The sequence below is a fragment of the Haemaphysalis longicornis genome, unplaced genomic scaffold (assembly GCF_048455015.1).
Source record: "Haemaphysalis longicornis isolate Haplotype H1 unplaced genomic scaffold, Haemaphysalis longicornis Haplotype H1 scaffold_14, whole genome shotgun sequence".
NCBI classification, from domain to species: Eukaryota; Metazoa; Arthropoda; class Arachnida; order Ixodida; family Ixodidae; genus Haemaphysalis; species Haemaphysalis longicornis.
In genome coordinates this window covers 58235151-58260848 of record NW_027526245.1, presented here as the reverse complement: position 1 = coordinate 58260848, position 25698 = coordinate 58235151, and the positions used below count along the sequence as shown (strand labels likewise).

At 48.0% G+C, this 25698-nt stretch overlaps 1 protein-coding gene across 1 annotated transcript in view; it reads right to left on the bottom strand.

The window, feature by feature from the left end:
* Positions 1–498: 498 nt before the first annotated feature.
* The window catches only part of LOC144164927 (uncharacterized), a 38664-nt gene continuing 13464 nt past the window's right edge, over positions 499–25698 (bottom strand). Inside the window, exons 5-11 of the mRNA XM_077695154.1 lie at positions 25230–25367; positions 23403–23647; positions 18406–18500; positions 13753–13867; positions 9488–9646; positions 1872–1991; positions 499–887 (exon numbers count right to left, since the gene is read on the bottom strand). Coding sequence (XP_077551280.1) covers positions 732–887; positions 1872–1991; positions 9488–9646; positions 13753–13867; positions 18406–18500; positions 23403–23647; positions 25230–25367 — 1028 coding nt within the window. The 3' untranslated portion in view covers positions 499–731. The remainder of the gene's footprint in view (positions 888–1871; positions 1992–9487; positions 9647–13752; positions 13868–18405; positions 18501–23402; positions 23648–25229; positions 25368–25698) is intronic.

Sequence of the window (25698 nt, the reverse complement as noted above, 5' to 3'; positions counted from 1 at the left end):
CGTCGCCTTTCGCAGAATTCCCTTACAACGTTTGCCAAATCCCGCACTACTAGAAAGAAGCCAGTTCAAGTTAAACCTGAACCCCTACTTCGCCTGCACCAAGACTTCCAAATACAGCTTTTTTTCACGTAATGTAGAGCAATGCAACGCAAAGGAACTTGCTTGGTGACTCCACCCGCTCTCTTTCTTCGTCTGCATTTCTATCCGCTATTTTTTACGCACCAATATATCCATACCGTCACTGTGTTCATTATAGTGTGTATTTGGAGTGTTCGTGATTTTTCATTTTGTGTGGTTCTGTTGAACAATGTCAGGGTACGTTGTACGGGTGATGTATGCTTTGTATGCCCCACTCCTGTGATAGCCCAATGGGGCTGCAGTATTTACAAATAAAATAAATAAAACTATTCCCAACATTCTAAAATAAAGTGTAAAAACTTGCGTCATTTGCAGTGATTGCTCACAAGACATACAAGGCTACATGATAGCAATCGTCACTTAACGGCAAAATGGACGTGTTTAATAAGACATCATAACCATAGAAAAAAGGGCATTCTGAAAAAACCAACAATCAGAGCGCATCGGCCCCTAGTTTAGGGATGTGGCGAGTCTTTCTACTAAACTGAATATTTTGCGACTTTAACATTGTACTTCTATCTAACCGTCCCGTTTACAAGCCGTAGTTTTGGCATATGCAAATAAAAGTTAAAACGCAAGTATTATTGTCCATTTCAGGCTAATCGCCGCGTGCTTCCGTTGACGAGGCTGCGAAGCCTGTGGAGCACAGGCGCGGGACCGGTGCCGCATGCTTCTCGGTGGTCGTCCAGCTCTACACGGTACACGGCCAAGCACAGTCTCGGGCTTTCGCGCTGTTGGACAAATATGGCCTGCAAGAGGTGGAACAAACACTTCTTACAACGAAGCCTGTATAGGCTGTTTTGCGTCCTTACGCTTTGCAAGCTGGATTTGCGATATGGGGTGTTCTCTGCCTACACCTTAACGTTGTGGCTTTCCCGCCTTAACACCAATCCTGAAGCCGCTCAACGCAACACACTGCCACTTACAATTTTCTTACTGCAAGCCAAAATCACAAGGAGGACCGCGCGCGCAACAACACGAGGGCTGAAAAACGGCCGCACGTCCCACCATGATTTAGGACACTGTTATCACATCGATCGGGTTTGCTCGTCTACGTTAACTTCCGCCACCGCCAAAGAACACTCTGATGAGCGGTGAGCACCGCCGCCATCGTTTGATGGCGGGAACCGCATTCATTGTCATAGGACCTCATCGCCGTCATCACCATCTTGTCGAAACACAATAATCGTCTGGCTCCCTCTTCGAAAAACAGTCAATATTCGTCAGGGGAGCCAGACGAATACTGTCGAAAAACAATTTCCGTTTGACGCTGTATAATGCCGCTAGGGGCTCGGCGGGCGACCGGTTTGTGTTTTCCGGGCGTATTCTTCATAAAAACAAGCATCCATGTATTTTTAATCAAGGAACACTGCAAATAGAATTTGTGTATTTATGCTTCGTCTCCGGTTCGCGTACTGATTTGTTTTGGCTCAAGAATGTTGACAAGTATGAACTTTGGTACCGGAATGGGATGTCTAGAAATTGTTGTGGGTATATAATAGGTTCGTTCAACCTGTGTTTCAACTTCCGCCTGAGAACACAAAGGATCAGATTTTGTGCTATGCCATATCAGATTTGAACTTTGCCATATTATTTCATTGCATCGCTAAGCCAGCCATCTCGTGGCGTCATTTAGTGAGCCGATGAAGACGACGTATCCAGCAATAAAAGTTCAAAAATTCCTTTTCATTTAAAATCATACACAAGTTTAAAAGAACGGCATGGCGAAGTACCTTGCGTGAGAGAGACCAGTCATCGTCGAAAGCGACCCACGTGTGCTTCGAGTGTTCCATCGCGTAAAAGGACAGGGTGCGCAGGTCTTCAAAGCGCCGATCGAAGTATCCCTCGCATATCTGCGAAGAAGAGGAGGAGGACATTGTGTTGCAACTGCTTCCCAGTCTCACCGTAGCGCATAAAATAACAGCTTCATGTCGCTTACTCCGCGGCATTTCAAGTGCTAGCACATCTCGCGAACGGGTGCCTTCTAGACTTATTTGTGTAAAGTTCGAGGTAGTGGATGCTTTAGTGCATACTTTTAACACCAATATCGCGTTATTACGTCAGGATCTTGGAAAATCATAAAAATTACTGGAGCTATCAGGTGTAGTTACATCGCATTGCACAATAGAAATCCTGGGCGGGTTTGTTTACGAAGCCGTCTAGGTATGTTATTGGCATGTTTGATCTACCGCGCCTACCATGAGTTGAACCTCTGTGAAGCGAATAGAACGCCTTGTACCCGTGGTGTTGAACATCCGCCCAAAATACGGATACTTCTTACTTAGGCCCAGGCAAATACTCTTGGGAGGGGGGGCCTTGCATCGACGACTCCGGTGAGGGTCACCGTTGCAAGGCAGTTTGCTCTCTCTTAGGAGTTTGAGCGCTGCACAGCCGTTAACCGTAGACTTTAAATTACCAACTAGACAACTTTACTAACTCAGCCATCCTCCCAACCCCTTTTCTTTTCCCATGTAACTAGTCGTGCCCTTCATGTCCTAATGAATATCTATGAGTTAGGCCTAATACAAGTATCAAATGTGCCAGGGCAGCCGTGATGCTCATCTGCAATCTACGCTGATTTACACCTTGTAATGGTGCCAGAGTTCCCTTTGGCTGATTGCGTCAAAACCCCATTGTCATCACAATGCTGTGACAAAAATCCATGCCATAAAATGCCAGAAAGGAAAAGATTCGCCAAAGAATGGCGCAGCAGACTCTCGCAGGCAGTGACGTTTTTTATACCAGCTTTCTCACACAGAACAAAGTGCCGCATCTCGTCCCTCCCACTGGCTACAACGGATTCCATAGCGATTGCATCAGAAATATAACATACACGGGCCTTAAAAGCTGCCCCAGCTATCACCCTTTCCTCGCGCTTCAATGCGCTGTGGATGCTACGAGCTAATAAGCGCAAGTAAACCAACCTAGAAACACTCGTCAGGGCGCTTGCGGTCCGAGGTACGCGCAGTCATAGAGTTTCTTAGTACGTATACTAGAGAGGAAACTGCGCCCCGTAAGCCATGTCGTCATGGGGGTTCATGGGAAGACCCCTCTTTTTGGCTTGGTCTTGGCATGACAATTGGATTCTAAAGCGGTTTTTGGGATTTGCTTTCTTCACTATGCATTAACACGTTTACGAGCTACAAGGAAGCCGAAATCCTCCCGTTTCTCCGGTAGCCGTGCTCAGTGAAACAGCAGGCAATGCGTGATCGCACCTGACGTTGCTCATGCCGCAGTCGAAGGACGTATAACTGAGCGGGTAATATGCCGCCGCGAAATTTGTAGCCGACGAAAAGAAGAAACAAAACGACCTTCCACGAAGACAAGATACGGACCATACGGGCGCTTGTAGGCGTCCTATCATGTCATCGTCCTCGAATGTTTAACGCCACGTTTTCATTTTTCTTGTTAAACTACCTGGCGGTCGCGGTGCACCAGTTCACCACAAAGGCAACGTTTTCATAGGCACGCTGAAAAAACTTTGGAAACTCTTCAAACAACGTATTATTTGAAATAATGGTAAAATTAATAAAATCACAGTCTCTAAGGAGTTACCCCCAAAATATTAACACTGTTCGTAACTACAACCTTCTTTTGCGGAATAGCAGGCACAACCGTTCCGGGGAAAATACGGTTTGCGAATTTTTCCTTAGTTATAAAACAGCCTGTTTTTGTTTTCCAGTTACATAATTGCACACTATTCTTCGCGTTTTTAAAACGTTTCAATCCAAGCCAATGATGAAACTAAGGCAAGCGCGATGTTTAATGGCGGTCCATGACGACACAGTCGCCCTTGATGTGAGCCGCATAGACGCTGCCGCCAGATTCCTCTCTAGTGTATACTGTAAGAAACTCTATGCGCGCAGTCATTGGTCCCGCTCAGCAGTGCGTCCTGCTGTTTACATTTAGCATCAGGTGCGCATGCTCCGCTTCCTACTTGCTGCGTGGGCACTGCTCATCGCGTCGGCAGTTCTAGCGATGGCGTGTCAATTCTAGCCTACTGCAAACTAGCGTTTGAAGGCCAGATAGGAGGCCTCTAGGAGGCCTCACGACAACAAATGAAGATTTCGACCAACAAATAGCGGCCCGCTTGAGTTGTATGCATGCGGCGCTGTGACGGCGAACAGTTCTCTCCGCGGCTGGGTCGCGCAAAAAAGGTAGCAACGCCGCAGTTATTCGGTAACCGCTTAATGAAAACGCGAAGACAATCCCCGGCCCAATATTTCACCGCACTATCAACCTCTTTCACACATTTGTAAACTGACTTTCAGCAAGTCCGGATCTGTGAGGCGTAGTGGAGTTTTAGAAGATGTGGTGTGAGCCTAATCGTGCGCGGTCGATGTCTACCGTAAAGGCATATGGGTGCCGCGGTCGCGGGCGTACCGTTTATACCTGCAGAAGACGCTCCGTGCTTGTCAGCGCTATTGGTATCTTTTAAACGACGCGCTATATCAACTAACGCAGCTAAGCTCGTGTGACGGATGGCAACGATCGACATTCGTCCCTATACGGACACGCCGTGCTGCAGTCTCGCCCTCGTAAACGCCGCACCAGCCGCCCGAGCTACCTGCGGCTTCCCGCAGAACCAAAACGATTATTGGCTGCAGTATTTGATGGAACCATCCAAAAGCGGCGCGTGAAGGGCCAGCCACATGCACGCGTAAAACCGACGTACTCGCGCAACGATGCACCGGCGTAAGCGCGTAAGGAACCGGCGTACTCCGGCGTAGGCCAAATGCATTGGTACGCGCTTGTTAAGCCCAAGTCAGAGCGCGCCAGACATCGACGCAAACTTTCGGGCGCACGGTGTTGACGTAGACCTCTGACGGTGATGTTGCCCGCGGTCAGGTCGCCTAACAAGACAGCAAATTGATAAATAAGCTTTCTTTACTATTAGTTATGTGATCAAACGAAGTAATTTGTAAAATACGGAGACCGAACAACCGGACAAAACACGTGAATCAACTAGCAACTATGGGAGCAAGGCAGTTTACGCCAAATGTAGCGGAGGGTTTTGTGCCTGCCAAGTACGCATACTAATCCTTAACGTTTTTTAATGTCCCAAGAACTGTTTTAGTTATTTCTGTATTAAATATACGTATTTTTGTGAGAATAGGCGTTATTTGTTTTTTTTTTTAGTTAAAATGTAGTTTAAGTGGTCGCGACAAAGCTGAGTCCGGAGTAGTCGAGCCACACTGCGCGGCGCATTGGTTTACGCACGCGTTGCGGCGATATGTGGTTAGTCGCCCTCCCCGACGTCGTCGATCGGCGCAAAGACATCGGCGTATGTGGCCGCATGTGCAGGTCGTTGCGCGGGTACGTCAATTTTACGCGTGCATGTGGTTGGGCCGTAAGTTTTCAACGCCAGCTGCGTCATAGAGGCTACGTCAGAGGCAAAAAAAATTCACAGCATATCCACGGGGTGAATGATGATGAGTGGGCGAAGCTCCTGAGGGGAAATCATCGGTAAAACCGTGACTCTTCAGTGAAAGTTCGCCCACTACATATGTGTCCGAACGTAACGTCTAGAAAGTCTCGCTTAAACCGCGCGTCGGCACCTTGGGGCTGAGCTCGCCTGATGCGTTTTACAGACGCCTCACGAGCTCTCACTGAATCGTGGTCTGCCTGCCGATAGGCGCGCTTTCTCGCCGCTTCCCGTTCTCTGACGTTTTGGAGATCCTCTTCGCGCCGCAGCCGTGCCGCTTCGCGTACGGCAGGGTCCTCGCGCCGTTGCCGTGACACTTGGGCCTCTCGTTCTCGAACGCTGGGATCTTGGCGGCGTCGTCGCGCAGCCAGACGACACGCTTCGGCCTCCCGCTCTCGTACGGCAGGATCTTGGCGGCGTCGTCGCGCAGCTTCACGGAGCGCTTCTGCCTCGTGGGCTCGCACATCTGCAGCCTTATCCATCGGGCGACTCCGAGCGCGCGCCAACAGCGAACGGATTTTATTACAACGCTCCCCGCCATCTAGTAAACAATCCAAGCGCATCTTTTCATCATATACAAGTACCGCCATCTAGTAAACAATCCAAGAACTAAACTAGAGGTAGCCACGCCATCTAGTAAACAATCCAAGAACTAAACTAGAGGTGGCTACATACATACGTCGAGGATGGACAGACCCACGCCTTAAGGAGCTTCGCCCCTAAAAAAGCTACGTGAAAGCTCCGCTCAATAGTGGCTAGACTTCACGAGTAAAAGAGGAAGGAAAAGAACCTTTATCTAGCGATTGTGCACTGTAAATCGCGACCTATTTAGGGCCCTTTAGAGATACAAAAATCGTCGCGTGCTCCCACTGGCTGGAAAGTTCCAATGTGCTTGCTTCAGAAGGAAGGCACAAAGAAATAAGAAAAAAAACCTGGCGATTGCTATACTCCCTAATGCAAAATTGAGGCGCAGCATGAGCATCAGTCTCCTCGGGCACAGCCGATATCTGCTGCGTCTGAGGAAACGATCGCGTGATCAGCGAAACCACGGCGGTGCGAGCTACTCTGCTGTTATCTCGCAGCGCGTTTCGCCGTCGGCGAGCACGTTGTTGAAAATTGTGTCTGAACCATAGAGTTTCCTACTAATATATACTAGAGGGAAATCTGGCGCTCCATTCGTGGGCTGCCGTGGGCGGCGCCATTGCAGGTAGCGACGTTCCTCGCCTACTTGGTTTGGTTAGGCGAATGGCTTCTTTTTTGTCTCGAAGCCAAAACCAACAAAAACGGGTAACATTGTTTTCATGTTCATCTTTCATGAAGCTTCTAAATAATCCCTGACAAATTAATCTTTCCCGGACGTTAATTTTACAATAACAAAACAAATTTGATTAATCTTCTGCAGTAATATTGTTGCTTTTTTGCAGCCAGCCGCAACTTTCCAGCCCGTTCATGAGCCATGCCAAGGACAAGTGGAACGTGCCTGCCCGGTACATGAAGGAACCCTCGCTGAAGCGTGGCTCCCCTAGACAGTGGCGCCAGATTTCCCTGTAGGGTGTATTAGTGTGAAACTATGGTCTGAACCTTCCATGCGAATGTCACGTGGCCGGATCAGCCACGCACACACGAACCGCCCCTGGCGAAATTGATTGATTGATTGTGAGGTTTAACACGCCGACGCAACGCAGGCGATGAGGGGCGCCGTAGTGGAGGGCTCCGGATTAATTTTGACCACCTGGGGATCTTTAACGTGCGTCGAAATCTCGTACGCTCGGGCGTTTTTGCTTTTCGCCTCCATCAGAAAAGCGGCCGCCGCGGCCAGGAATGTAACCCGCGACCTCTTGCTCAGCAGCGCAACTGGCGCAACGCCTTAGCCACTGAGCCACCGCGGCGGGTCCCTGGCGAAACTGCGAAGGGGACACAGTGAGAGAGATGACGCCATAACAGGGCATGCCTCCCTCCCCCTCACTCTTTCTCCAGTAGCTCCGACAAGCGTCTCCTGCGGGCTACGCATACTGCCCCCCCCTCACACTTTCGCCACATTTTCCTCCTCCGTTGTCGTTGTCTTCGCTCGCTCGGTTACAACGCTGCCGCCGTCGCCACCGCCAAATCATCGTAGCGGACGCCTAAGTGCTTGCGCACTAAAAGGAGCGTCTTACGCGTCTTAGAGTGAGCCCAACGCGTTGGATAGCTCGGGATTCAGAACAAACACTCACAGAAAATGATGGCGCCGCGTGCCTTGGATTGGCAGGAAAAAATTCCCCACTGCATCCCACACAAACAAAACACAGTAAAAAAGTGCGCCGAGAAGCTTCTATTGGCTGACACATTCCATATCCCTTGCCTACGAAAGAGATCCGGTGATCTAAGCACTTTTACGGCTAGTGAATGGAAAATAATTAGGGCCCAGTTGAACACCTGAGACGCCTCGCCTCTTCCTCGTATTCCAGAAGGCTTCCTCGATTTCCTGCTTGAGAGACTTCGTTTCGTGACGCGTTTTGACATTCCGCTTTCAAAAGTCTTCGTTCCCTCTCCTAGCGCACTCCGCCGCTGGTGGTTGCTGCCACCCTGCAAACAGATTATGACTACGACGGTGAATTTCGCTGCCTGCTTGTTGACTCATTTGTGTACGTTATTGCCCTTCCCGACACCACCATCACCGGTTTTCGGGTGTGGTGTCATTAAAACCGTGTTTAGGCTCTCGCTATACGATCTGCCGTGCCATGAAACGCTTCAAAGACACGTGGCGTAGACGTCGTTTCCCTGCTACCGACGCTGAAGCCCACACCGGTTCCAACACCACAGCTAACGACAGCAACCGCGTTTTACACCGAAGCTGTATGTAACTAGGAGGCAACAATTTACTTAGCGGCGTGTTTTCAACTTAGCGAAACATTTATAAAAATACAAATGTCCTAGAGGCTCCATATGCTTATATAAGACGGTTTATTATGCCCCCCAAAATAATGTGTCCCAAGCAAGGCATTTCTCATTAGAGGTGATTCACATTAAAGGGGTCGGTGCAAGCTTAGCCTTGGTAAGCTGGCCTTCCCACACTGCATTTCGCACATGAATCATGAACTATGTACGAAGGGAACTTGGTTACCGCGCCACTTTATACTGCCCTCCACTGCGGCCGCGTGTATCCCGACTACTGTACACTCCTCGCCAAGGGCTGCGTTTCTCTTCCGCCTGATGTTGGGCAATGGTGCATGCTCTTCGTCGACCACCTGTGCGAAGCACTTGAAGCTTCACTCCGATTGGTGCAGCCGCGCTAAAATAACAGTTTATTTTCTGTGCCCACAAATCCGGGGTGTCCGTAATCTGTGACGTAGACGTCGCGCTCCGGCTCTTATAATTCCACTCAGCAAATCTCCAATATGGCTAAACCCCAACACAGGGAAACCAACTTGAGAAAAGCCTTCACAGGGTGAAAGGGGTGTCATTTATTTTTTTGCTCAGTGGACCATTTTTTGCTTAGCATTATTGCACGAAGAGGAAAAGGCGCCTCGCGTCCCGTCTGTAGGCTACTGTGCGTTCAATAGAGCACACCTGTGAAAGATAATAGAAAAATGGAGCGCAGGCAAATAGTAAGCTGTTGGCCACGTAGGGAAGATAAGCGGCCAACGGCAGCTGTACTGCTCCGGAGGTTTCTTGCCCACAGAGTCGAATACCATCGCACTAAACCACTAATACACACCCGCACGCGCACGCACGCACGCACAAGCCCGCACGCACGCACTCTGAAAGTGATGATCTGCAATTTGCACATTATTATGATGACCTAGGTTCCCCCATGTGTTTCTTTTCCGGAGAGAACGGGCAGTATACACATTAAAGTTCAAAACAGGAAGAAGGAGGGAGATATAGAACAATTGTATTCGATCCACGGTCAATGACTGTTAGTGCACAAACGTGGGTACGCACCTCAGAGAGGGAGATCTCCTTCGGTCCTGTCTGGGCGTCGTCTCCGAAGCTCAGGCCCATGTGATAGCGGAAAAGGAGCCCGCCGAGTGCGAAGCTCACGCACCAGTCTTGCCCGACGGGTGGCTTTCGCAGGAGGGAAATCTTCTCCAGCTCCTGGAGCTACGGTTAGGACACGGGCAGAGGGAAACACACTTGTCTATAACACAGGTTTTGTACTTATCGCCTTATCTTGCCTCGGCCGAAAAGCATTTGAAGAAAACGATTGTGCCATTCTGAAGTCTTAACCATATATTTTGACCTCAACGTTTTCTGTGACAAGTTTGAGTCCGCAGTTTTGAGAGGTAACTAGTTCAAGTTGAACGCAGTGCTATAGACAAGATTGTTTCACACTGTACGTAGACATGTTGGAAAGTTGCGCTACGGTTACCTTGCGCCTCCCTTTTATATGAATGGTACAGCACCTTCATGAGAAGTTTAGTGTTTTTGCACGTCGTCTGAGTTGTTAATAGTGGCGTCCCAAAATTACTCAATCCAAGGTGGTAATTCCGATCAGTCATCCGACCTATCTTCAGATATGTCTGCAAAGAGGACGTTTCCTCCGTCAAACATACAAAAAAAACAATTATCCTCAAAATATTTAATACTGGCAAAATTATTTCGTTCGCTTGTTTGTTTACATTGAATGCTAAAGACATGCGTCTAAGAAACACAGGATATCGAATGTAAATGTAGCCTACACGTGACTGAAGTTCATATACTGCGTGTGGTGTTTGCCTACAGATGCTGTCAATATTTTGATAGATTAAAATAAAATCTGAAAAAAACTGAGTATGGAACAAATTCTTTTGTGCACTTAGGCAAACATCCCAGTCTAAAATCACAACAGAAAAACCACGAAAACATAACAAGAATACTTGTCGTACGACAAAAAAACTTTGCCGTGACAACACAAGTCCTGTTGTTACGACCAAGCCCTCTGTTTCTACGACACATATTTCTGTCGTAACAACAAAGTCAATTTTCTCAACGACAAGCATTCCTGTAGTCACAACACAACTGCCATTAACGCTACTCTTCTCAATGGGAAATAACATTCAAACCATGCGCAACTTTTGATGGAACATTAGGATCACGACAAGAAAGGAAATCGATACGACTGAATAGTAAAATCAGGGCGGGAATACGACACACGACAGAACACCAGAATCACGACAGAAGAATACGACAAGACGACAGTACGACACGCGAAAATGCGCCAAAACTACAGAAATGCTTCTTGTCGCCATTTTCGACTGGGATCGTCCTATTGCTAAAGCAAAGTCGGATGTGGCTTTTAGAGTTACGGTGCGAGTTTTTGAAAATTTCCGAATATTTGCAAAATTTTTACTATATCTGAAAATTTTTACGATTTCGCTCAATTGTTCAAATTCAGCGTCTGAAACAAACGTCCGTTCTCCGCATTATCCCTCCCTTTGTACAAATTCGAATGTTGCCGCTGAAATTCCTTTCCGTGGGTCGTTTGCAGGAATCAAGCAACAGGCTAGCAGATCTTTTTTCTCGTTTTAACGCGTGAGCGTTGTTTATTGACTTATGAAGGTTTCGTGATACATATGCAAGCGGAGTTTCGAAGCTAGCAACACACCGTTATTCGATGGAGCACTGAACACACGCCTATACACACCCAAAGCCACTTTCTGAGCCTTCGGTAACTAACATTGGGATGTTTGGAATTCCAAGGAACTCCAGGCAAGTCAATTTTATTGTGAGTCAAACAAGATTCAAATAACTCTGTTTATATTTTAAAAAAGAATTTTGAGTAGTCCCGAGTAACTCCAAGCTGCCACCGTAAGTAGCTACAGCTAATTGCCAATATTTTGCCTCCTCTTGTGGCAATTTCAAGGACAGACAGACAGACAATGAACTTTATTGAAAATCCAGAGGAGCACCGCCACCGTTCAGGGCGGCAGCTCTGCGGGCCGCTCCCACGTGGGGACGGGGAGGCCGAGCCTCACCGCCGCGTCGTGGGCCCTCTGGACGGCCCTCAGCTGGTGTAAAGGAATCGTAAGAAATTTCGAGTAGAACGTCAGTAATTAAATGTGACGTGTAGTAATTGGAACTCACCGACCGTAACCTACTATTCTAACTCCAATTCACATGAAGTAATATCATAAAACTGCAAGTATTTCCAGCCCATTAGGAACCATTACGCGTTATTCGAAGTAAGTTCAATCTCAAATGATTTTAGCAAATGCGAAGCCTGTTCAAATATATTTGACGTAATACTAACGTAGTCACTAAAATTTCAAAAATGTCGGGTTAATATCAAATAATTCGCGATTATGACAGCAATTTCGTCAACAATTTTACGAAACCAAACACAAGCTAACAAATTTTCATTTCTGACAGATACTTTTAAATTTTGCAAAATAGGCAACTGAGCAAATGGTCAGAACGTATTTTTTGTGGTAATTTCACGAACGCTTTGCGAATTCTTTTTTGAAACTTTTACTGACTGGCGATTATTATTTTAATGAGGCTGTTCCTGGTATTGCTTAATTACCACGCTTTTTTATTTTGAAATGAATTTGAAACACTCTTATGTATTTATGTGAATGTGAATGTAATCTTGTCCTGTTCATTGCATTGGTCTCCTAGCGATTTTGTGTATTCTGTTGTATTGCATTGTATGTGCATGTGATTTTTTGTTTGCCTATCCTGCTCGGGCCATTCACTTGATCTGCAGTGTTATGTAAATAACTTTATAATTAAATAACTGCTGTAAAATAACTATTAGGTATGGTACACGATATGCAAGGAATTTTCCAGGGAATATTTTTTTATGTTGCTGAAGTTAGCATATCTAGGGCCGTTTTCTAAACAGGTAAACGCAAAAATGTTCTCAAATGATTCCACAATCCTGTTTTGCGCGTTAAAGGAGGTGTGCTTCTTGTGGCTGCAAAAAACCTGGGTGGTCTTCGAATCAAATTTTGTCTTCATGCCTTTCACATACTTCCAGCATTCTCTCAGTATAATATACGCCTTAGCATTGGCGGAGTTGGAAGTAGCAATAAAATATTAGTCAGGTTTACTTCTCTATAAAAAGCGCTCCCCTTAAAGAGATCATTATTTTTGTGCAGCTATAAATATTACTCTCTTAAGTTATTCTTGCAGTGGGCGTCCCTTAAAGGCCAACTGCACTCAAAATTTCGACTTCTTGAAAACCCTATTTCCGTATAGTCTGCTTAAAAAGAAAGCAACATGCAAAATACAACAGCTGAAATACGCACGTGGACGCCGCAAGCGGCCAGCAAAAATCGGCGATTTTGAAACCGAAACCGAGGAGAGCGCGGCCATTGCAGTGACGTTGCAGCCGTCCAGCGAGCGGCCGGACGGTCACCAGTTCGGGAGAATGTCTGCGCGCAAGCTCAACGCGCGCACGGGCAGCAGAGCTCGACCGGTTCTCCCGCTGCGTGGCTGGCCAGAGGAAAAAGCCACCGTCGGCTGGAACGTCACAGGCGCGTCATGGCTGTTTACGCGATCCGCCGGCAGGTGCAGAGTGGTCTGCGGCGGAGCCTTTTTAAACGCTTCTGACTGATTAACGAGGCGTTTCACGGGGCTACCACTTGTGTCTCAGCTTATTTGGGGGTACTTACTACGAATTAAAAACAAATTTGGCCGAGGTGAAATTTGAGTGCAGTTGGCCTTTAACCGGTATGCTCGGTAACCTTCATGTTTAAGAGTGGCATGCATCCCTCTGACAATAGGCTGCAATTCCGATTTCTACGTTAAAGCATATTAAGGTTTTTTTTTTACCAGCTCCTCTTACATTCTCATTCGTCCGCACTGTCACAGTAGCCGTTCATGATTGAGAAGCCGACCGAAAAAACGGCGAGATTGATACATTTGGAAAACTGCGCTTGGCCGCTGTCAGACATGTTTAGGGTATTAGCGTATACCCATCAGGTAGAAAGAAATTTGTTACGTGAGCACGTAATTAGACTACATGATAGCGGCACACAGCATGCGTGCCATAGCTTGCTAACTGTAAAATCAAAGCAGGGGACATTACACAAAATTATTAGGCATTTAAGACATCATTCGCCCCCATGGGCGCAAGGCGTAGGTATTCGTATTGAAGCAAAACAGAGAACGACGTGAAAGAATGGCTAGAAACTATTTTAAGCAAAACACGAGCTTTATAAGGAAGTGTAACCGAACGAATGGCATCGCATTCTTTCTTAAACTCGTTTTAAGAGGTGTTTTACCAAAAACAGTTCCGCCATGTCGGAGCCAATGTAGCGCCTGTACGGGTTGGGTGCTCGGAGTATCTTGCTGTTAAGCTCGTGGTTCTCGGCGCGAAACACCACCAAATCCGGGCAGCTGCGAGAAAAAAGTTGAACAGTTGCACAGACCACCCACGCGTGGACGATTCACATTGAAGAACGGTGAAACCCAGCCTTGAAGACGCGTACACGAGGAGAGAGTAGGACAACACACACGCTGATGTGTGTGTGTGTTGTCCCGGCGTGTGTGTTCTACTCCCTCCTTGTGTACGCGTCTTCAAGGCTGGGTTTCACCGTTCTTCAAATATGTACCAACAGGCCCAACACCAAACTCTTCAACCATTCACATTGCTTGTTTTCGAGCGAAGTGTGAATCAATCCAGTTTAGTTGGCTGATCAGTGCACAATTGGCACACAAAGTTTCTTCTGCAGACATGTCCCTGCGTGCTTGTAGTATCGCGACTGAGCTACGCTCTGGGTACTGACAAGCTGTGGGACGAAAGGCTGCAAACAAAACTGGGGTGCATTCGCTTGTTTATTGCGCTCCACAAAGCCCGGGCAAGCGCGTTATATCCCATTTCCCACCATCAGAAGTGCAACTTTCCATGCTCAGAATCAAGCAAGTGAAGTATACTGAATCACACCACAACGCCTTAGGCACCACCGCAAGGTGGTGGGCACGTGGTAACATACGACACGCTCACTCTTGAATAGTTTCTTACGAGCCTTAACGCCTGCGAAAACGAGCCACAAGTTTGTGACGGCTTTTTGTGAAATATTTATCAAAGTACTATAGTAGTACCAAGAAAAGACATGTAATCCCGATAACTTGCCAGAAGTCTACAGAATTTCTAAAATCAACTGACCTTTTGCTGAAAAAACAGTATAAAAATTCAGAAACGTCCATACCAACAAAATTTCTAGAAACTCCAGAGTGACAGTTGTAGGGGTGTAGGTAAGCATTCCTTTAAAGGGACACTGAAGTAATTACATTGTGGAATTAGGAGCTACTCGTAGTCTGGAGTCTGTAGGCCATGTTTCGACCACTCTCGCTGCGTTTACGCGAACTTATTCACCAGCAAAACCAATTCGAAAATGCTCTCCTCCTCTCTGCGTCCTTCCCCATTTTCTGCGGCGTTTCGTATGACGTCACAAAAGAATGGCTTGGCTTGACTGCGCTACGGCACGGCTCGCCGACCCAGCGTTTAGTCCGCCGGCCGCCAACGGGTCATCGCAATTCGTTCACTCAGTTTAAACTAGGCCACGCCACATTTGTGAATGGTAGAATGGGTCTTTAGTTGGTTCCTACACTGTATCAAGCCCTAAGTCCAGTCTAGGTAGTACCACAAAAGCGCTGCACAAGCGCACACGCGACGCTTCGCTAACCGGTATGCTAGTAGGAAACTCTAAAGCCACCTGTAGGCGGGAGAATAGTCACCGGAGTTAATATAGGCACTAAGGAAATAAAATCAACTGGAACTTTTACCGTACAGCGCAAAAGTAGGGAGCAGGAAGCATTTTTTTGCGCTGGGTGAACAAGCACAGCGGTCAGCAGCACTACCACACATCTGCGAACGCTTTTTCGTCTAATAAATGCAGTCACAAGACAGATATAGAGGGTGTTTGGCGAACGCTTACTGCACGAGCGCTATACAAGAAATAGTCATGAGATGCTTCAAAGGCTACAACTAAAAAAACGCAAACTGGCTATACATTATATATGTTATATTTCCTGTACTGTCGCGTTGGCTCGTGGCAAAGTGGTCTGGAGCGCTAGGTAGGTTGTTCTGCAAGTGGCAAGTTTGAATCCCAGGGAGTGCATCCGTATTTTTAGGTTGATTTCTTCGTTTCCAGCCGATGTTTTCTACACTTCGTTTTTGAGCTGTAAAGTTCATTTCTCCTCCAGTGAGTTCGCAGAATGCGCGCAGACTGACACTGACGCACTAGCGAGTTCTCGGCGTGCTGTTCCCATCAGCACCGACTGCTTGCGGTCGTGGGAATGGGCTAGAATCACCAGACCCTTTGTATGGTGCGAACATGCTTTTTACAATACAGGCAGTAGCCAGGCAAGTTCCAAAAATGGCGGGAAAACGCATCGCATTTCAGCGTCTGCGGTGACGCGGAGGGCATTCATCCACTGCGTAGGCCTCGGCTAATGGCTGCTACGATTCCAAGCCGTCCTGGTAGGCTTACCTTAGGCACTTTACAGCCGACAACATGGCAGAAGCGTGGTATACCGATTACTGAGATATCGAGAACGCCCATCCAACGATAACATCGAAGGCCAAGCATGTTTCGCCGAACCGAAACCGAAACGTGTTTGAATTGTAATCTTGGACATCGGCCAATCACGTAGCACCTTTTAATGACGTCACTGCTGTTAGTTGGTGCGGCCGCCGCAAACCAGGTAGGGTACGTTTCAGTGCAGAGCACTTTAGGCGCTCGCTTTGTCGTCCTACCTCACTCGCTCGACCAAAGTGTTTGGAGCAGCAAGGCGCCGTCCTGGTGTAACGCTGTTGTACGCGGCGTACCCGAGAGGCTTCGAAAGCCAAGCGGTTCATGTAGTCATAACCGTTAGAAACTCGTGAAACGCAGTGGCGCTTGTCATACATTTTAGAGTTGTTTAGCGACAGAAAACTACAGGTACATTTGAGGGAAAATATACGTAATTAACTGGTAGCGCCCGCGTTCCTTTAGTTAAGGACGCCCGTTGGGTTGGTTTTTACAAACGCAAAATGTGGCAGTGCAACGTTGGCACGTGCGGGGAGAAAAACACAAAGAGAACAGAACTCCCGCTGGCGCAGTTTCAGGCAGGGGGCGTGCGAACACTGCGAAGGCCAGAAATTTGAATTGCGTGGGGTGCTAGCAGTAAGCGGATAACGGCGGTACAGCCCATTATGGCGAATCACTGCTGTGCACTTCCGACAGCTTTCACATTGAGTGGAACGGCTTTAATTTTTTTCTTATTTCGGGCTTTATAAAACAAATTCTGCTTTATCGCCCGGATAAACTATGAAAAGTGTGTTTATTTGAGCCAGTCTACTAAGTGCAAGCAAAAACGAAAGCTTCACAAATTCACTTAAAGGGACCCTGCAACACTCTTTCAGCAGTGCAAGTAAACTTGCGCGACGTTTAGATTACACTGCCAGGAATACCTGAGCCATATATTACACGTGCACATGAAGCGGTGAGCGCGCAAATCGATGTGAAAGACGCGAAAAAACCAACCGCTCTCTCTTCAGTTGTCTTCATTATGCAACCCCTGGCATGGCCTAAGGGACGTCACATAGGCCATGGCTGCCCCCGATCGGCTGTCACTGGTCAACTTCGCGGCTAGATTCTCCCATTTTCGTCGTCGTCATCGCTGTGTACGAACCTCTTCTATGCCTGAACCTGTAGGCACAGTTTTGCGGTTTCTTTTGTGTTTTGAGTGCGCGCGGAGTTTGAGTGATGAGCTCAATACTTCCCTTTCAACGGGACCACTCGACTACAAACGTTTATTGCTTCAAAAACGCCCTACCAGCCCGTGCGCGCACTTGCGAGCAGGCACCCATGCCTGCTTTTTTGTGGCACCAGACCGGAAATAGGCCCCTCCGTGTTGCGGAGAAAAGGAGAAAACTACCTGGCATGTGATATATCGAAGGCCGCCGAAGAAAACGCCGCGAGCCGCCCCCCCCCCCCCCTTTTCTCCGGGAGAGAGCGCGCAGCTTTCGTCGCATTGTCCGCGGTCGAGTTGAGAGGGAACGATTATGCGCGATTTCTCATCGCGCGTAGTTTCGTTAATTGTGAACGGATTTTCACAATTCTTGCGGGAGGAGATTTCTGGGACAATAGACTTTATCCCAAAATATATTACTAGTAGTCGATGGCAAGTGTTGCAGGGTCCCTTTAAGTGTCTCTTTAATGAACTTATCTCCGCCTGCACGCCGCTACAGCTCCTATCAAAAAAACTTAAAATCACTTTAAAAGCATGAAGGAATGCAAAGCCCGGGTGTCTGTTTGTTGATTGCACGCATTGCATTAAACTTCCAGCACCCTAATCTGATTTTATACGCCCATTTTTTTGAAGGCCGGTGACTGACTGATCACCTCTGGTTTTTGGTAGGCTCTTTGATAGAAATAACTTAAGTGTTGAGTTGATCATTGCCTGGGGAAGGTGACTTCAATCAGCGCTTTTTTTATTTAAATAAGTCGTGTGGTGCGCTGGTGTTCACGGACTCGGGCCTACCCCAAATCCAACGCCCAACCCAGCCCGGTCCGCGAGTCGCGCTTCGGCCGCCAGACTAGCTTCGCACCTCGAACCGGGACCTACAAGGTTTGAAATTTTAATGCTAGAGTTACTACTTAATACCTGTGAAACGCGAGAGCATTATTGTTCACGACCTTTTCATCTTGGAAAGGTTTCCGAGAATCAGATAGTACTTCCCGGAAAATGGTTTTTTTTTTGTAGTGCATTCATCCTTATTGCTATCAAGTAGATACATTTTCTTGTCCCAGTTCGCCCACTCCGTCGCTCTCAGGAGGGAACTTTTATTCCCCTCAATAAGAAATATTTGGCTGATGATGGACACCGACGACATGGCGTTTCATTGGAGAATGCCCAAGTGTAAATAAGCACCCCACAAGACCACGTACTCGACAAGCCTCTCCATGATGCTGTGGTTCGCCAGTAGCATGTCGTAGCGAAGTCGGAGGAACAGGATAGATTCTGGGTCACTATCCTTCATTTCCTGGGGAAGAACAACAGCAGTTCAATGGAGAGCGTAAGGACGGTTCAGTTGGCTCAAACAACAGATACGAAAATGCCTTATTACACCAAAACTTAACACTATATTATTTTTACCACCCATCGCCTGAATAATGCCTCGTTTTTGCTAGCCGCCCGGGTTAATGTTTGTTTATATGTTGCTGCTTATTGGTAACATTTAGCACTAAACATTTATTCACATTTGATAAGCGTAGTCTTGTGTAGCCTTCCTGTCGGTTATTATACCCTATTGCAATTGGATGTTCTGTATAGAGACATCACAGCGGCTCCACAAGACTAAGAACGGAAGCTCATCAAGCGTCAGCGATAGGGCACCACACACACTGCGTGTTGGAACAAACACTGACAATCACTAAAGCTCATTTTCGATAAACGCCTAACTTTAAAGCGCTCACACTTTTCACGAGGATCGAAATTGACATTTTTTTATATAGAATACAGGCAACCATATTTCTGTACTTATTCGAAATAAAAAAATTCTTCTTTACTGAATGTAGTGTAAGCCTCTTAGGCAGTTATGCGTCTGTTCACACACGAAAAAACTTCAAGCAAGCTTTTCTTTCATCGCAGGAAACTGATGTATTAAGAAAAGAAAAGCACACCAGTCACCTGTGTTACTGCAGGATAAGACAGGTCATCACGTAATGACTTCTTGCAAACATTTAATACAATATACTGAGCGGTCTCTAAGTAAAAATGTAAGGCTATTTCTGGTCGACAGTGACAGCGACAACTAAGTTTTCTTAAATTACCTAATTTGAGTTAAGAAGCCTTGTAGCGGGTAAATCAACCGATGGCGCGGATTTTCGTTACGTTTCATCACTGCACTATGTAGAGCCTTTGGCAGAAAACAAAATGGTTTCCGAGGCAAAATACAAATTTGCTTACACAAAAACGCTATATAAATCTAAACAAACAGTATGTGTGACACGTGTTTTTGTTTCTTTGAAACGGCTTGTTACGCAGCTATTTCAGGAGGGATAATATATTAGCCAACCTGGTTCAACAACGTAGAGGTGCCGTCAGAAGTAATTGGAGTACGGGAGGTGTGGCCGAACCGCATGGGAGCGTCATGTAGTTGCACCGGCAGTAAACGAAAGGAGCAGAACACGCATGCGCGCCTGCCGCCATCAGCGCCATCACCGAGACTAGATTGCTGCGAGTAACGCTCGAAGCCGCGTTAAAAGAAGCGGGTTGAGAAGTATAGAGGGGCTATCGGCATTGGCAGGCACGCATGCGTGTACTGCTCCTTTCGTTTACTGCCGGCGCAACTACACGGCGCTCCAATGCGGTTCGGCCACAGCTGTCGTGCTCTAATTACTTCTGACGGCTCTTGTACGTGAAGCCGCATCTGTGACAAAGAACAGAACCTTCTAATTGAGAAGTTCGCCGGAGGGGCACTAAAACCGTAAATGCAACATAAGTAGAGCCACTGGCCTCCAATATCTTGAGCGGAATATCATGTAGGGGATGAGCTATCTTTACAAAGCCTCCCCCGACGTCTTGTCAAAGGGTTCAGCCGTTTGTGGCGCTTCTGCGGGCTAGAACACGGTATGTGCATGCTGTTTAATGCATTCGAAGCCCCTCAGGCGGACTGTGATGGCTTCACTGACATCATGAACACATCTGCTTGCAGCGGTTAGAGAAGTGCAAAGCGCTGCGTGGATGTGGTTAATACCTGTGACCCATATTGGTGATCTTCTGGCATTTTGATAAAATCTGTCTGACGGCTTTTGATCTTAAAATGGTACTGACACAAACTTTTGAAGGCCAGATGACTTCGGAGATAGATTGGTGTGAACACACATACAGCATCTGCAAATTATTAGCCCAAATACAGCCTATAACATATTTAAAATCAATTTTAAACTGTGCAAACGCAACCGAGCAGCCAGCCGAAGACCTCGCGCAATCGATATTTGCTGGATGTAAAGTAAATAAACTAAATCCAAACACGTCACAAGTTTACGTTGGCTGCTTCCGCACTGCCGGCATTTCCCACCGGCTCGCCGCTCTGATCGGAGGTCACAACTTTCGCTCTCGAGTAACGAATGACCCGATCGTTGGCGGTGGAGACCCTGGGGTTTCGTTGGCTCATCCGGCAGCTGGCCGCGGCCTAAGTTATACAGCGATTCCGGGCACTATTTTCACTGTTTTTTTATTACACTGGACGCAAAAACGCACCAGGGACTCGAAAAGCGCACTGACCGAGCCGCACGGTATCTGCGCAGGTGGCGGCCACGGCCGCGAAGTAGCGCAGGCTGCCGCAGGTAGCTTGAGCGATAGCCTCTTATCGCTGCACGAAATGGGACTCAAGCCCCAACCACCAAATCGGAACATACGAGAAAGAAGTTAATGATGCGCCGGCGAATTGCGTTAAAGATCGTCTTCTGCACCACTTACGAGAGCGGCAATCCAATATCCGCCGCAGTGTCAGGCCTAACACATCGGTAGGCAGACTTGTATAGGCAGACCGGCCGGGTGCTCCCAGCGCGCGTCTCCCCACCCACTGTCTCCAGCGTCACGCGTCGTTCTCTAGCCGCGGCAGCAATTTTCACTCGCGGCGCCTGCATTATGTCCAGGTCGCTCTTTAATCAAGCGGCTCACGAGATCAGTACGTAAAGGCATTAGCAGAAACTGCCGCCGACGCGGAATCGACAGTGCTACGGCAGCTCTGCTGTGATATCCGCCCGGCAGTCACGTGGGACGCTTTGTTTATACCAAACCCAGCCTTTCGGGCACCCACTGAAAATGAAACTAAGGCTGGCCGCATTAAAAACGTCTTTAATTAAACAACCATCGCGCTCTGAAGCAAATGATTGGTTGTAGGGTTTAACGCGCCGACGCAACGCAGGTGATGAGGCGCACCGTAGTGGAGGGCTCCGGATTAATTTTCACCACCTGGGGATCTTTACCGTGCGCCGAAATCTCGTGCTCACGGGCATTTTTGCTTCTCGCCTCCATCAAAAAAGCGACCTCAGCGGCCGGGAATTGAACCCGCGACCTCGGACTCAGCAGCGCAATGCCTTAGCCACTGAGCCACCGCGGCGGGTGCTGAAGCAAATAGGGTTTCTACGCGGGATAAACTGGTCATTAGCTACTTATGGCTACAAAAAAAAACAAGATGCAAAATTTTTGTGTCAGTGCCCCTCTAAACAAGTCCACGAGTGACCTCGGCTGCAACCGCCAACCACAAAGACGAAGTCGATTACGTGCCCGAAATCCTAAACCACAACCGTGAGGGAACTAACTAATAAGCGTTAACGGAGACGGCTCAGCAGACAGCATGGCTCGGCTAATTATTAATCGAGCTGGACATCGCTCCACTGCCGTCCACTGCATCAAATTATTACCAACCCCTCTTAAGAAAGTTGAGAGAACCGCGAAAGCTACAAGAGCGTCTAACCACTGAAAGTGCGCGAAAACCTTCAAAGATCCAACGGGAAACTAAAAACGAACCCATGCGACCATTGTTCGCATGGGTTCGTTTTTCTACGAACGCACCACACTCATCTACGAACGATCTAAATGAATACCAATACGTGGTTTACGAGATACACGTATACTAGTTTACTCCTTCATAATTCATGCGTGTATTGCCTCATGCAAACCATTCTTTTTTCGTGATTTTCAAGTCACCGTTTGGCACAAAGAAGCCCGGTTTCACGCAAACGTTGTGTATCCGGAGATCTTCCCAAAGCTTTTCGGTCCACCAACAGGTCCATGTAGAAAGGCTTTAGTTTTTTTGACAGTACGCCATCGGTCCCACTAGCACAGCTTTCGCTTTAAAAATGATTGTACAGGTGCCGCCAGAAGTAATGGGAGCACGGGAGCTGTGACCAAACCGCATAGGAGCGCCGTGTAGCTGCACCGGCGGTAAACGAAAGGAGCAGAACACTCATGCGCGCCGGCCGACGGTGACAGCCCATCTATACTTCTCAACCCACTTCTTTTAGCGGCTACGAGCAAATTATTCGCGGCATACTGGGCTCAGCGATGGCGCTGATAGCAGAGGCGGTATCTGGCAGCGTCGCTCACACACTTCCAGCGCACGCGAGCTGCTGGAGAGACGGCGCAATCGCGCGGATCTGAAGTTAATTTTTTTCTTTTCTAATTTTTTTTATGTGGGTATGCTATGAGCGCCATCTCCGAGGCCAGCATGCTGCGAATAATTTGCTGGAAGCCGAGTAAAGAAAGTGGGTTGAGAATTACCGATGGGCTATCACCGTTGGCAGGCGCGCATGTGTGTTCTGCTCCTTTCGTTTACCGCCGGTGCAGCTACACGGTGCTGCTATGCGGTTCGGCCACAGCTCTCGTGCTCCAAATACTTCTGACGGCACCTGTACACCATGATGCATTCAATGTCGAGGGCTGCCACAGTAACCGCCCCCTCCCCCATTCTGCCTCCGTTTAAAGTGAATGTTTGCACTTTACGCCCCTCAAGAATTTGGTGTGACCATCTAATGAATTTGCAAATTTGGATGATGCATAGTACAAAGTGCCTCCTTATAGCGCAATATGATGAATCTGCAATGTGAGAACCTTGGATGACTCCCAATCATGCCGATAGAAACGTATCTCTAAAAACCTGCAAACCTGCATTGATTTAGCTTTAATCATTAAAACTGTCCTAACGTTTCCTACGCAGCAGGACATTCAGCGAATATCTTGCAAGTTTTCAGTTCACAACAGCCCTTCTTCGAGAAAGCAAAAATGATCCGCTATTATGCCATCGAGGCATACTTCTTCACCTATGCCCACCGCATTTCGAGTGGTGGCGAATTTAAAAGGTGGCTTCACTTTCTCCACCACTCGCACTCCTCTTATTGACAGCGATTGTAAAAAGTGTGGCGCAAATCAACACCTTGCATGTTATCTCGATCATGACAAGCACGTCGACGTTGAGGACCGCGGCGGGCGATAGGCGCAGCTCGACGCCGTGCACCGTGGCGTTGTTGACGAAGCGCGCCATGCCGGCTCCCAGGCGTCTCCAGAGGACGCCGTCACGCAGGCGCTGCAACAGCGGACCCAGGGGCACCGAGGCCAGCAGCTGGGGCACGTTGGAACTGGGGTTGCCCAGCCGACGGAACGCCTCGAAGTTGGCCGCATCTGGAGAAAAAAAAACTGTGGTCGATCCCGCTGTACTACATAGTAGAGCATGAAAGTGAAATGTGCGGCGAAATCTGCAGCTGAGCGTAATTTGCGGGTCTGTGGCTGTCTTGTGGGTGTGCTTGGCGAGGGAAGTCCTGCTGGCGGGTCGCTTCGGCAAAGGTGTACTGGCGTCATTTGCCCGACGGATATGATGTCAGAGAAACCTTGGCGTGTCGCGGCATAAAACGCTTTCGTGTTAAAATATAAAAGCACAAACAGCATCTCCACTCCGTGGATAACGGCAAGGGTGCGAAGTAAGGGAACTCTAAATGACTTACAAGTTGCGCTCCGAGTAACATCCGATTTGCGCCCCGACCGTCATTCGATATGAGCTGTGAGTTGCACCTTGATTCTTCCCTAAATGAAACTGCAACTCATGGCTCAAATTCAATTTCGCTTGATTTTCGCTGATGGTGGTGTGCGCACGGATGGACGCGGACAGACATTGGGAGGTCCTAAGGAACTCCGCAATGTTACAGGCGAAGGAGTAAGTCGTTTGACTCTCGGGTACCAACTCATGGTCCTAGCCCAATGGATAAGACGACTGACACTAACTCTGTCTGGTCTACTAGACACAGGGTGGAATTCTGCCGGTGCCTGTGTTATTTTTTGCGGTGGTACATGCTATGCACACGGACGCGGACGGACATTGTGTGGTACTAAGGTGCTCCGCACCTAAAACCCGAAAATGAACAACCCTTGGTTCTAAGGGTTGCTTCCCCGCAAGAAGACCCTGTTTGCAGAGGTGCACCCTTTACAGCCCGCTTGCTTCGTTATACAGGCGTCACTTCCGTGACGGATATGACGTCAGCGAAATCTTCGTGTAGCTGGGAATAAAACACTTTCGGGTTAAACAACGATTGGAAATATGATATACAAGAGTAAAACTGCATAAACAGATCGCATATACAGTGACCATATGTTTTATGCTGTGTTGGGTAATCGTTATTGTAGTACTCAAAAAAAGGTGCCATGAATATTTATTGCTGTTTAATGCGCCGATCCGGCCGATCCGGCAAGTCATTGTAACTACCAAAATTTTTAAACGCAGTGTCAGTGTCTTAAAGTACATAATTTTCATTGCTTAAAAAGATTACATTAACACCCCTCACCCTACATTTACGGCACGTAAACATTCACCTCAATGAAGTGCCTGCCGCATCAGCGCTGTTTCAACTACAGGCCAACGAGACTCGAGGGCTTCACGCGGTGTCGTTTAGGGTCGAAATGAGAATCTCAAAAGCTTTTAAGAACGCAGTTGGCTGTTCAATCTCCCATAGTTTTTGCAAACAAATCAAATGAAACTCTGCACAAAGGCGAAAAGCAAAAACACCCGTGTGTACGAGATTTCGGCGCACGTAAAGATCCCCAGGCGCTCCAAATTAATCCGGAGCCCTCCACTACGGCGCGCCTCATTGCCTGCGTTGCGTCGGCGCGTTAAACCCTACAATCAATCAATCAAACTCTGCACAAATTTCTAGGCATGTTGTCTTTTGTTGCACTTATCCCGTTGCCACATGCGAAGCAAAGTGTCACGCACTGGTGGGCAGGAGAGTGTAATCGACGTAGTCGCTGAGGATGTCCATGTCCCCCGTGTAGATGATGTGAGAACACAGGCTGGCCAGATTTGCCAGGCCTGCAAGTTTGGACACTCCGCAGACCAGGGAAGGGGAAACCCCTGCATTGAAACAAATAGCCGTGCGGATTAATGATTGTCATTGCTTATTTTAGGGCACCGCCCTTTGGCGCCCGCCTCTGGGCTGAGCCGGTCGTCGGCGTAACCGAGAAAACGAAGGCAAGTGAAAGAAAAAGAGAACGATGAAAGAAATAGCAGGAGGAGAGTATCGTGAAATTGGGATGGGAGGGCGGTTCACCTCAGCGGCGCGAGCCAGCGCTCTCCGAAGGTGGGGGAGGGTAGGGGGCAGTATGCTGTGCCCCCACGAGGCACGAGGCGCTTCGCGCCGCCGACGCAGCGGCTCATCATCGCTACCGTCGAGAGAACCCACGAG